This window comes from Pterocles gutturalis, unplaced genomic scaffold (assembly GCF_000699245.1).
Source record: "Pterocles gutturalis isolate BGI_N339 unplaced genomic scaffold, ASM69924v1 scaffold35171, whole genome shotgun sequence".
Taxonomy (NCBI): domain Eukaryota; kingdom Metazoa; phylum Chordata; class Aves; order Pterocliformes; family Pteroclidae; genus Pterocles; species Pterocles gutturalis.
The window spans coordinates 3,302-16,485 of NW_010101582.1; the positions used below are offsets into that span (position 1 = coordinate 3,302).

Here is a 13,184-nt window from a genome sequence, read left to right on the forward strand (position 1 = left end):
AGATAAATCTTACTGAAGCGGTGTCTGATCTGATGAGTGCTTCAAAACAGGGTTATTCTTTGCCAGTTACAGAAACACCAGGCCCATCAGCCCTTTCAGGAATGGCTGGATTTGCCTCTCATCTTAAGGAAGAATGTCCTGTTTCAGGTCCCTGAAGTGACACATCTTCAAATAAAGTTGCTCTAGCCAGCAAGGGGCAGCTGTGCCTCACGGCTGGGGTAACTCACGGCTCTGGCTCTCATAGATCTCCGTGAAAGGTGACCCTGACTTGCTGGTGGAGGAAGCTAAGACGATCATCTGCTTTAACCTTTGCTGCCTTGGCTGCCAACCTCGCAGTCTTTGCTCTGAGTGGGTCTGGAGTGCTGTAACCCCCAGGCTCGGAAAATGTCCCCAGTCCAGGGTTAGACAGAATGTAACAGCTAGAATTGGTTTTGGTACAGGACAAAGGCAGGTCAGCAAGCTGGAAAGTTAGACCAGGGAACAGAAGTGTTTCTTCAGTACCAGGAAAGACAAGCTTGTAAAACAAACTAGGCAGAATTTCCTTGTACTGTTTATCTTCCCTTTGCAAAACTAAAGTTTATGACACTTGTTGGTATGTTTCTCCTGACCCCTATCTACTGCCCCTGTAATTATTTTTGTTTTTTACAAAAGGAATTCAGAATCTCTTAAGAAAAAAAAAAAAAATTACTAGAGTTCTGAAGGAAAAAAAAGAAGTGTTTAAAATTCTTATCAAATTCTGTTAGCGAGACCTTCTGAGTGCACCAGAGTTACTCATTTTTATTCAGGGTTTCAAGGGTTAGTTCGATTGATTTCTGTTTAGCACTCAGATTGCCATGTTAGCTGATACCAGTTTAAAAAAAAAAAAAAGGCTTCTGAGTTAACCTTTTTTGAAATGAGGAGACTTTCATGGAGTTTAGAACTATGATGTTTTTTCGGGGGGTTTTTTTGTTTGTTTTGTTTTAAAGTTTTGCTTTTTTTCCCATTCCTTAAACAAGATCCATTCGAATTCTGAACAGCTCTTGAAATCTGCTCAGGAACATGGAAAGCGACAAGCAAAATGCTGAGCTGCTGGGGCATTCAAAAGAGCTAAATCTGATGGGGATTTATGTTTTCCCCTCATGATGATGGATATAGCAATGTTGTATTATACAGGTGTCTCTCACTTCCTAGGGAAAAGCAATGCCTCTTCTGGACCATCAGTTCCTTCTGATTTTTGTTGGACTGCCTCTGCTCAGCAAAGTAGGGGTCCTTAATCGTGCAAACTGAAGAATTCATGCCTGAAATTAAATTTAATTTAAATATCAGTGGTATTGGTAACACATCTGGAAAAATGTTTTTTGTCAAAATTCCACAAGAAGGAGCATCAGTAATTTTTAGAAGTAGATGCACAGGAATCTGTATGACACGAAGTCTGTTTTTGAAAGCGCTAAAGGTCAAAAGTGAATAGTCCCATCGATACTGAAGAAGGGAAGAAAACCTTGCACTTAACTGCCATTTTTATTCCCTTTGTCAAGCAGTCAAAAAAAACAATAACTAATGTGAGAACCCAACTTCTCTCTTTATTTTAGATTTGGGAAAATTCCCTGCCAAAAAAAAAAAAATCCTGGAAAATTCACTAGTGTTTGTGTGAGTAAAAGGTTCCAACCCTTTGTTATTAATTTGTAAGAACACTTTCATGCAGTTTTGTCCAAAAGAGTCAGAAATACTTTGCACAGCAATGTGCAGCATTTTAATGAAAGGGGTCAGAATCACTTTTAATTTGAATTTTATCCGGTCTGGTTGCAGGTTTTATGGCATTTAGTGTCTTTAAAAAATTAAGAATCAAAGTATCTGACTTCACATTAAAAAAAAAAATAAATTGCTTGTGGCTAAATCAAATCAGTTTCAGCTCTGGTGGCACCAAAAAATCATCAGTTGTTAAATCGCACTTAGGCCACCTTTTCAAACCTTCAGTGATCTTGCAGTAATGGATGATGATGGATACGTGGATTAGGGCACAGCATGTGATGGCATATGCTCTGATGTAAAAACAATATTTTCTAAAATCAAAGTAATTCAAAATTCTTAGTATCGTGCAGCCATGCCACTTGCAAAGTGAGCATTTCCCTGCCCCTCAAAGCTTGCTCTACCCTTGACCTGCTGTCTTCCTGCTCTGGATTGATTGCAACTCCACCTGTCTGATCAGGGCTGAAAGTTCTTCTCGGTGCAGATATCGTACGACATATCCTGTGCACGCCTGTGTGTACAGATATGTTTGTACCGTGTGCATGTCCATACGTATCCATGTTTGTGTGCTGGCCCCAAAATCACTCATGTTGTAAAGCATCAGCCTTGAAGGCATGTTCATCAAAATGTTCTGTAGATCTTTCATTTTTGCCGGTTCCCTCCAAATGAGAGACTTTTTATGCAGTCCTATGTGGCAAATAGCCCAAAATTCTATTTTTTACTGTCACTTTTCCTGACTGTCGCTCACTCTTGGTGTGTGTATAAACACATATATGTATGTACGTATTTGTGTATTTATACACGCAAGTGTGTTTTTACTGTGCAGGTAATAAAGATGGGGGAAGGTTTTTGTGTTTTCTTAATAGGTGAAGAAATCTTGAAGACCAGAAATTGCAACTTACTGAATTTTAAATTAAAAAAAAAAAAAAAAAATTTGCCCGGCTGTGGAAGATGGAGCCTCATTTTTGCAGCCACTTTGAATCCCAAGTTCATCTTTAAGTGCACTGGGGCTTTTGTTGGTTTTTTTTGGTTTTTTTTTTTTTGAAGAGCTAACTAACCCTGGCTGTCTGCAGTCTGACAGTACTCAAATGGACTTGCTTCCTCCGTTAGTTGTAAGATGTTTAAAAGCACATCCTGTGTTTGAATTGTGGATGAGAGGTTCCCTTGGCAATGTGAGGAGGAAAATTCTTCCTACCCCTTTATTATTAATTCACGGATTCAGTGTTGGTTCGGCCTACAGGAGAAGTTAACTGGAAGTCTTTGAAGATCAATACCTTTGCTGAAGTTGTCCAGGTATGTGAACTTGAAGATCCACAGTGATTGGAAAATGATGTTTACTATGTCAGTTCTGTTTTATAGAAATTATTAGTACCCACAGTTAATCATGGATGGATAACTCAAATGTATGACCAATTTTTTTAAGAAGCATCTCTCTTGTTGGGCTTACAGCCACACGCAGTAGCTTCTTCTGTGCTCCAAGGGGTATAACCATTGCTAAGGACGCAGAAGAGAACGCTTGCTGGCAAAACCCATGCAGTTTTACAGACGTTTGACTTAGTATTGGGATAGTTTTTGTGAGCAGCTGATTTCAAGGCATTGCCCCTCTCAAGAGACTAATTTGATGAACAAAAGGCAGCTGTAAAAATGCTTATTACTTAATTACTTTTCACTTTTTGATACCTTTCTTTAGGGTTACTGTTAAAAAGAAGATTTCACTGATCAAGCCAGTAGAAGACTTTCAGTCCAAGAAAGAGTGAAGCCAGCTCTTGCCAAGAGTGGAGGAAGTCCGTGTTGAGTGAAGCCTTAGAACCTGAGCTTGTTCTGAGAATTGTCCATTATGTCTAACCAAGGAGATGACTGCTACTTCTATTTCTATTCCACGTGTAACAAGGTATATTTGAGTTTCTTTTTACTTTGGGGTTTGTCTTTTTAGTTTTTAACAGAGGTGGGGGAAGAGTAGGAGGAGACATACAGATTTCTGTAACTTAATGAGCAGTTAGGTTATGCTTCCAGTTCTAATAGCATGGGCATTTTTTAGGCTGTACTGTTTTATTTTCCTTTTTGTTGATTTCCTTTTGGTTACAGGGAGACAGCTGTGCCTTCCGTCACTGTGAAGCTGCTCTGGGAAATGAAACAGTCTGCACGCTGTGGCAGGAGGGTCGCTGTTTCAGGAATATCTGCAGATTCAGACACATGGAAATCGATGTGAGTGTTTGCCTAAAGATGTGTTCTCACACTAAATCACTGAGAGCATTTTTTTCATTGCTGTAGGTGTTCTGAGTGTGCTTTTACATGATAGATGTACTTGCGTTACAATGATACTGGTTTCTGGGACGAGGAGGAAGTTGGGGGAAGAACAATCAATTTCTTAGATATATCTCAGAAAGAAATGTTTGTGTTAGGCAGTGGCTTTATTTTCCTAACAGAGGCAAGATCAACCATTATTGATCAGGCTGCTTACATGTGCTGGAGCAGGGTGGTAGTAAACAGCCTGCACTAGTCTCCTGAGGGCTGGGCTTAAGAATGGCCTGTCGGGTCTCCTGTGTCCTGGATTTCTTCAGATGAGAGTTCATGTTATCTCCAACTGTATGATAAGAAAGCTGGATAATGTGTAGTTGTTAAACTTTGTGTATATACCCTGAAATACTTTATTGTAGTTCTAAACTGACCTTTGGAATGCTGTTTCAGCACTGCACTGCAATAGTCCTGTCTCTGGCATGATGTGAAGCTATGTCTCTTTATAAATCTAAGGCGAGTGTTACCACAAGATTTTATTTCTGTCTTCAGAAAAAACGCAGTGAGATTCCTTGCTACTGGGAGAATCAGCCTGTAGGCTGTCAAAAATCCAACTGTGCGTTCCATCACACGAAAGGACGTTATGTTGATGGACTCTTCTTACCGCCAAGCAAAAGTGAGTTTCTTAGGTTCTTTTTCTTTAAATATTAAATAATTGATTGTGAATATTACTTACGAGTGGGTGCAGTACTGTAGGCAGATACTGCACAGGGAGATGTCTGCAGTCATAAGCTCTCAGACAAACAGAATGTAATTTTGGTATTTAATTTTTTCTTTCATGCTCTGTTTTCTGTGCCTTTCAGGTTGCTTTCCCCTCATTTAATCCTTTCTGGGTGGTAGGGTGGTGAGATTTGTGTGTGAAGGGAAGCCTTTGTTCGTAGTGTAACCCGGGGTGGGGAATAGGAGGCTAAATTCAGTAACCAGGTAGGTTATGTACCGTATCTGAGCAATGAGTGCACCACTGAGGTCAAAGTTTTAAATGGCCAGCTTACAAGTGGTCCTCCTCTTCCTCTAGCTGCGCTTCCAAGTCCGCCTGAGTCTGCAGAAGACGAAGTGAAGATGGCTCAGATGGCACTGCAGCAAAACAAACTTTCTGTCCAGTCAAATCCCTCTCCACAGCTGAGAGGGGTGATGAAAGTAGAAAACTCTGAAAATGTCCCAAGTCCTACACATCCTCCAGTTGTAATCAATGCTGCAGATGATGATGAAGATGATGATGGTGAGCATTTTTTACTTATTGAAGGCATTTCTACTGTAAGTGACCGTATGAATCACAGAATACCTGAATTGTGTAGTGGTTAAAGTTACAGACAAAAGTCTGGAGTCCTAAATGTTTTTTTTTTTCCCGTTATAGCTCTTATGTGAGTTTGTCAAGTCAGTATAGCTGCTTAAAAAAATCTGGTGTTTGTAATTAAGGATACAAACACAATATGAACTGTGGACTGAAATGTCATTGCATGAGCTACATAAAAATGAAAAAATCTTGTCTAATCCCTGCTGCTGAATAGGTTTATTTTTGCGTTTTAGACCAGCTTTCTGAAGAAGGAGATGAAACTAAAACACCTGTCCAGCAACCAGCTCCAGAAGCCCATAATGGATTGCGGATTATTTCCACTAGGAAATCCAATACTAATACAAAGCAAGGTAGGATGGATGGGAAGGAGATTTGACAATTAACTCAAAAGCAATATGTTCTAAAAATATGATAGAATATGGGGTGGCTAGATGGAGTTAGTTATTTCCATGAGCTCATTCCTATCTAATGTCATATGTCCCTTGGGTCAGGCAGGTAAACTCCTTCTTGTTTACCTTTATGTAACAAAATAGAGCTACAGAGTGGAGTTTAAATGCCTGCAAATGTTGTTGTGGAAAGACATGTCCGAAAACAGGGGAATCTAATATCATGTAGATGGATTAAAATGTTTAAGACTATAGGTTTTACCCTGAAGGGTGGGAAGGGGGATGAAGAAAGGTACCAATTGCTTACTGAAATACCATCTGTTGTATGGGGGTTTTTAACTTGTGGGGAGTGTTGACAGGGTTGATTCAAAATACTTTGGGAAGGATCTGATCTCTGAGAAGCCTGAGGATATGTGCCCTTCAGCATGTGCCTTTAAGCCTTAGTTTCATTAACTGTTTTGCGTTTTCAGATGAGAGTTTAAATTTCGGAATAAAAACACTTGAAGAAATCAAATTGAAGAAACTAAAGGAAAAAACGAAAAAACAAGGTGGTGAGTTAATGTCCTGTACTTTTTTATCCTTCTGCCTTATGTTCACCTTCATTATTATTATTTTTTTTAATCCTTCACATTGCTGAATATGGTTATTTGCAAAAGAAAGGAAATTTTTTTGCACTATTGGGTTCAGACTGGGAGATGATTGTGACTGGGAGCTGCTTGAGGGACACACTTCCATGCTTAGCTGGGGACCTTGAGCTACTTTGGCATGCAGCCTGTTTTCTTAAACTGAAACAGTTGGTATTTGAGGTTGGAATTCCAAGGGCAGATCAGAGGGAAGCTGCTTATCTCTTATTTACAGGCACTGGTCACTGTATGTTTGACAGTAATAAATAATGTGTTGGTGTTCATGATAGCTCTTCTGTTTTGCTTGGTTGAGTTTTTTTTCCTAAACGTCCTGATGTCTTGCTTGCTCTGATCAGAAGGTCCTTCAGGAGTTTCTGTACATCCACTCCAGTCTCGGACTATTCCTGTGCCAGAAAAGGAAAACGTACGGACAGTAGTGAGAACTGTGACCCTGTCTACAAAGCCAGGTAATAGTGAATGCTATTGTTCCCATTTCACAGCTCCTAAACTGAAAGGTTAAGTCATAGTTAAGGTAATTCACACGTCCTAGTCTGCTGCTGCTGCCTTTTCTAATTAAAACCACTCTTATGCTGAAAGTCCCTGGTTGTATTGGAAAGATTTGGCATTTGTAGGTGCTCTGTTGTATTGCAATAAAAGATCAAGAAGTGTTTCTTATCAGCCTGACATTAAGCTGTAGCTAATAATGTATTATCACCATCCTACAGACTCAAATGTGCTTAATTTGACTTTTTGTGTTCCTGCAGCTGAGTGAGATTTGTGAATGAGCTCATGTGTTGACAGCGTGATGGAATTAGTGGTTGGGTTAAGTGCAGGAGCAGCAGAGACAGAGGCTAATGTCAAAACAAGTGTCAGAATGCAGATAAGGGGATACCTGAAAAACAAGGGAGTCATGAAGGGGAAGACCTACAGAAGATGGTATTGTACAAGTAGCCAGTTTGCGAAGCATTGAAGCGGCTGCCAGTGGCAGTTGCAGACAGTAGTGTGCTGTGGGTCTGTGTATAAATGGTGGTGTTTAGATCTGCACAAATTCCTTTTAAAGGCAAAAGAACTTGTAGAACTGCTTCTACTTGTAGTTGTTCTTTTATGTGGTTTGGCTAGCAGAAGAGTGTCTTTTTTTGGGACCGGGGCTAGAAGGACAATGCTTTTACTGGCTACTGGTTTCTGTGCCCTAAAGAGATTATTCTTTATTTTAGGGGAGGAGCCTAAAGATTCAGCCAAGATTCGGGTGAATCTTGCTGAGAGACTGGGGAGACGGAAAACCTCCATAGGTAAGAGCTTTTTGTGAGCTGTTGCATGGGTGCCCTCATCTAAACGTGACTATATTTAAGGGCATTTTTGCTGTATGAGGGAGGAAAATACATTTTGCGGAGATCTGTGTTGGCTGCACAAATGGCAAATTTTGCTAGCAACTGAAAGGCAAAGATAAGAAAATACAGCTGCAGAATTGAAGTTTGTGGCTGACTGTTCTAAAATCCTCCTCCAGAGAGATGTTCTTAAAGCATTTCTTGTTTTCTCTTTTTCTGAAGCTGGTAAAAGTGTCCTTCCACTAAAGCGCAACCTTGCTGAAAGGCTGGGGAAGAAGATGGAGATTCTGGAGAATGCTGACAAGGCACCAAAGAGAGGTACAGCTACTGAACAGACATCTGGATTTGATGCACATATTTTTTATTTAGGTTTTCTGTTTGTCCTTTGTTCTAATGGTTCTTTTTGCATGTTAGTTGAGGGCTCAAGGTCACTTTGAATCCCAGTGAAGTGATCTCCTGTTTCATTTTGAAATGTGAACACAAAATTGAGATTTATGCAGTCTCCCTAACTTTTTCTCTTCTGTGTTGTAGTTCAAGTACCCAAGACTCTGAAGGAGAGGCTAGGATTGCCCTCTGAACAGACCAGTACAGAGACAGGTAATAACTGGATATTAAATGTGCCATCCCCTTTTTTACTTCCATGAACTTCTTCCATACAGCCCTAAAAGTTAATTTAAAAAACCTGCTTGATTCCGTTTGCCTCAGTGCTGAAGCTGTCCTGATGGCTACTGTCAGAGATCTGGCTCGAGGTGTGTTTTCCATTTGTGCCTCATCAAGGGTTCACACTCCTGCTGTAAACTGTCAGAAACTGCAGTTTGCTTACGCACAAGTAGAATGGAGCCACTGCCAGGAGCAGGAGTTTGAGATGCTAAGGGAGAGATGCAGTCTGAGAAAGTAAACAAAATAGCACAGACTAATGTTTGTGTGTCGCAGCTCTCTCTGGATGGCACTGGTTTTCAAAAGACAAGTGGCTTAAGGGAGAAGGAGAATATTAAGTAGAATTATAACTGTCCCAAGATGCATTCTTGGGAACACCCAAACCTAGTTTTTCATGGTACTGTAACAAATTTTGGAGACTTTAAATATTGTTGGACTCTCTTTAAATGTTGGTGCTTCTGTTTTTTTGGTGATGATAGAGAAGGCTGCTAAGCCAGCAGGAGAGATCCATGTGAAAACACTGGAGGAAATTCGTCTTGAGAGAGCTAATCAGAGACGAGGAGAACCTCAAGCAAAACCCCAGACTGAAGGACGTGTTAAACCAGAAGATCCCAGCTCAGGGGCACGACCTGCCCCTGCAGTTCGCATCAAAACTTTCTCAGGAGCCCCACCTGAAAAGAAACAGAAGCGATTGGAAGAAGAGAAGCAGAAAACAGAAGAGTTGCTGACCAAGACAAAAGTTGAGAGTGAGCCCAAGAAGCAGAGCGTACTTGCTCCATCTGTGCCCAGCAAAGTGCAGCTGGCAGAGCCAGCCGGTAAAGCCAAGCCAGCAGGAGAGGTGCGTATTAAAACCTTGGAAGAAATCAAGCAGGAGAAAGCTCTGCGGATGCAGCAAAGCGGAGAAGATGTGCCAGCTCCCCCAGCACAACCTGAACCTGCCCCAACAGTGAGAAGATTGTTACGGATCACAAAGCTAACAGGTAATAAGATGATTTGATGTCTGCCCTGGTGAAGTGCTTCCCCTATTGAGCAAATTCAGTTTACTCAGGATTCGCTTTGCTTTTTTCCTTCTATGTGTACTAGTGTATAAAAGTTTGAGGCTACAAAGACAAAAGGCAAGAAAGTGCCAGAATATGCAACCATATTATTTTCCTGTGATAGTTTTCTGAATTTCCCACTGGAAAATTGATTCATTGAGAAGCTTAAGAGTTTGATTTGTCTCTTCTGTTTTTTTCTGCCATCTGTTTGTGGTATGGGATCTTCCCTCTGCTGAATCCAAGTTTACCTTCCTCTTTGGCATGTGTGTTATTTAACTTAGTTATTGACTTCTATATGTTTGTGAAACGTGTCAACTTCTTGGGCCAGTTGTTGAAAACGATAAGCATTAAACATCTCATTGTTAAGATATGATAAGCCATGTAAATGTAAAAATAGTGTGATTGAGGGAGAGAGAGCTCCAATGCTGCACAGATTGCTTACCATAGCCTTTCCCTCTGTCCCATTATTAGATGTGAGGAAATAAACACACCAAGGAAACAGAGATAACCAGGTTTCTTTACTTCTGTTGACAAAGTGATTTTTTTTGTTTGTTTGTTTGAAAGCACCTGGAAGAGAAGAAAAGAAGGTAGTGGAATTGAGCAAGCCTTCTCCCAAAGCTGTCTCTGCTCCTGCAGAGGTGAGTGTTTTGTGAAGACATATGCAAATTCTGTGTTCATACCATTTACGATACTTTGTCATGTTTTGTTTGTAACTCCCTGTGTGCTCCCAGTTTGAGTGTGTTCCTACCTTTCTGCATTTGGTAAGTGCTTCAGTGAGGTCTAAGTCCTGTCACTTTCAGTAGCATTTCCAGACAACACTGTAATCCTCAGGCTTTGAATTAATCTGATTATACCTGACAATGAATGAGAAACCCTATTAGCACCACGTAAAATCTGTGAGGTTAGTGTGGAGGGAATGGTTTTGTTCTCAGTGACTATCTGTCAGGCTTGAAGGGTATCTTAAAATCCTGAAGTGAGTATTTTAATAGAAAAGGACAGAGCTTTGTATTAGGGGAAGTCAGTCTGTCAGTGAATGTTGTGTCGGGGAGCTTGTATGACTTTCTGTAGCTTGAAAAGAATGTAATAGAATACAGCTAGAGTCTTCTGCTTCATTAAATAACCTTGCTGTGTTGGGAGTTGCAGGCTTTTGAAACAGTATTTCCATAGCAAAGCATGGATCTTGTTACAGGCAATATTTTATGGAAAATATGTCAGGTGGAACCATGTCAGAGGGATTGCTGCTCAGCTATTTTTAATGAAATCTCTGTAGATTTTTGTCCTATTAGTCCTCTTTTGTTTCTTTCTAGCCCTCTGATCAGAGCGCAGCTAATTCTAAAGTTCAAGTGAAGAGCCTTGAAGAGATAATGAGGGAGAAGCGGCAACTGAAACGCCGCCAAGAAGAGAAGCTTCAGAAGGAAGTGGCTGTTGTGCCATCTCCTGTTGAAAAACCAATCAAGGATAAAACTCCAGCATCGGGGAGTCCTGAACCTGCCCTGGTTTCAGGGCCAGCTTATCAACCCGCAAAGAAGATATTGGTGAAATCTCCAGAAGATGGGGTCGAAAGCCCAGGAAAGGATGCTGCTGTGTCACCAGGGAAACAGGCAGCTCAGCTTCTGGAACAGAAAGCTAAAAGTAAGTGTTGGCTATATGTTAAAGAGTTACTTTAGGTCATGTTTTGAAAGAAAGGCAGAAGATTACAATTTTCATGCAGTAACTCTGGCTCCTTTTTATAACTTCTTTGATCCTTTTTATGGCTTGTTGATAAACAGTTTACTATGTGGAAAATACTGCTGAGAATCTGGGAAATGGCAGTGTAATTGTGCTGGCCAAAAAACTGGAAGGATTATGTGACTGTTAAAAAACCCAGGTTCTCTTTTTTTTTTTCTCCATCTGAGGCAGAGCAAGACTGTGTCAGTTCTCTCTTCTTTTTATTCCAGCCAAATCTAAGGTGTGCCTAAAGCCTTCAGATGGGAAAGCCACTTCCCCCACAAAGCAGACGCTGAAATGCAAGGCAGCTGAGAGCCATCCCTCTGCCGTGGCAGCTGTGAAGCCATTGAGTGCCACTGGTGGTGACATGAAGGAGCCTTCAGCTAAAAAAGCAGCTGTGGTAAGGACAATGGCTGAGGCAGTGGTGGGTCCCTAGTAAAATTTATGCCCAAGTTTTACCCTCCTCTTGGAGAAAAGATGGAAAACTGAAATGTTCTGCAGGTCTCCATTCCCTTTTCAATCCATAAGAGGATGGCTGTATTAACTTTCTGCTTTTTATTAGAGGAATGGCAGCATTTACATAATAACCTGCTGTGGTCACTTTGTGGCATGAAGGATTTTGTCCATTAATGCTGTGTCCTAATAAGACACAAGGTCATTAGTAAACTTCAATTGAATACTAACTTTTATTCAGGAGCACCTTGGTTCTGTATTTTGGTTAAGGCTCAGCAATGCCAGAGGAAAAACAGTGGAGGAAGAATCTACTAAGAAGCGTTTTAACTGTGTATCTTAAACTGTCTTGCTTCTTCCTAGGCCGTTGTTCCTGCTTTGCCAGAGGAGAGCCTGGTCTCCATACCTGGGAGAGAAAAACCCCAAACCAGGTAACAGCCACAACTTGTTCTTTTTCTTGATCAATGTGTCTTTCACATGAAACACAAATGTTTTCACAGGTGGAAAAATCGTAGTTTTGAGATAATGCCAAAATCCACCAAAGGAACAAATGAGTAAACAGGTGTTTGCAGAGGTTGACTTCTTAACCATTTTACAGTCAAATTAGTAAAGGTGGCAAAGTGTCTCTGGCTACAAAAAATTGAACCTTCTTGGCCAGACCCAAGATGCTCTGTCTTCATGGATAAATCCCCAAACTGAAAAACGTACCTGCTAATACATCGGACACTAAAAGTAGTGCCAGGTTACTCACATAACAATCCCCATGCAAGGGTGATGCGTAGGAGAGATTAACTGCAGTTTCAAGGGCTGGTTTACAGAAAATATCTCTCTGGTTAAGGAATGTCGTACACTGATTTGCTCTTTCTTGTTCTTCCAAGTCCTGACCTGAGTATTGGAAGCCAGGCAGACTCTGTGGCACAGTCAGAAGTCTCAAGCTCGACTTCAGCTTCTTCACAAGCAGCAGTAAAGACACGCCGGTTGAGCTCCACGGGGGCTGGGAAAGCACCCTTATCTGTGGAAGATGACTTTGAGAAGCTTATTTGGGAAATCTCAGGAGGCAAACTGGAAGCAGAAATTGACCTGGACCCAGGGAAGGATGAGGATGATCTCCTTCTGGAACTTTCTGAAATGATTGACAGCTGAACTGCTTAGTCTTAAGGTTTAAAAAAAAAAAAAAATTAAAACTGTTTATTTTGTTGGATACCTGGAGGTGATCCTTTTTCTAACTGAGGCTTTACAATGAGTCTTAAAGCACAGTTGAACTGGTAGAAATGGGCAGTATCTGCACTCAGTTGTCCAAAATTTCGCTGCTGGTCAGAGTCAAGGTCCTGTGCATCCATTCTGTGACTATCCGTGGCTTCCCGTCGACATCAAGAGGACAAAGCACTTGTTTATTTTGGGACAGAGAGAGAGGCTCGTCTACAAACTGTGGTGGTTGTGAACTGATCTACCGATGCAGTGACGTTCTGAAGGCTTAAACTTAAAGCTTCTTCGTTCTTTCCCCCTTGGCAAAACTCAATGTTCAGCACATTTCAAAGCTTTGGTATTCTGATTTCTTGGACAGTTGATATCTAAAGCCTGGAGTTACTATGTCAACTCTTGAGTTTTATTTATGTATGCTATCATTTTGACTTTAATCTTTTAGTATAACTTAATTAAAATGTTGGGGTGGGAAGCAGCAGAAT

At 40.9% G+C, this 13,184-nt stretch overlaps 1 protein-coding gene across 1 annotated transcript; it reads left to right on the plus strand.

Moving 5' to 3' along the window:
• Positions 1–2,602: 2,602 nt before the first annotated feature.
• LOC104469435 (chromosome unknown open reading frame, human C12orf50) lies at positions 2,603–12,642 on the plus strand. The gene is made up of 17 exons (XM_010083932.1): positions 2,603–3,018; positions 3,416–3,616; positions 3,811–3,930; positions 4,513–4,636; positions 5,036–5,239; positions 5,548–5,664; positions 6,171–6,248; positions 6,680–6,790; positions 7,538–7,612; positions 7,871–7,966; positions 8,180–8,245; positions 8,785–9,285; positions 9,907–9,980; positions 10,650–10,974; positions 11,280–11,449; positions 11,863–11,930; positions 12,378–12,642. Exons 2-17 carry the CDS (start codon positions 3,563–3,565, stop codon positions 12,640–12,642), a joined length of 2,448 nt encoding a protein of 815 aa, XP_010082234.1. The 5' UTR covers positions 2,603–3,018; positions 3,416–3,562.
• Positions 12,643–13,184: the final 542 nt, after the last annotated feature.

Excerpts from the sequence above, each read along its gene's own strand:
- LOC104469435 (XM_010083932.1), top strand. The coding sequence starts at position 3,563 with ATGTCTAACCAAGGAGATGACTGCTACTTCTATTTCTATTCCACGTGT. Across the intron at positions 5,240-5,547 it reads TGATGATGAAGATGATGATG|ACCAGCTTTCTGAAGAAGGA; the intron begins GTGAGCATTTTT and ends TTTGCGTTTTAG. Across the intron at positions 6,791-7,537 it reads GACCCTGTCTACAAAGCCAG|GGGAGGAGCCTAAAGATTCA; the intron begins GTAATAGTGAAT and ends TCTTTATTTTAG.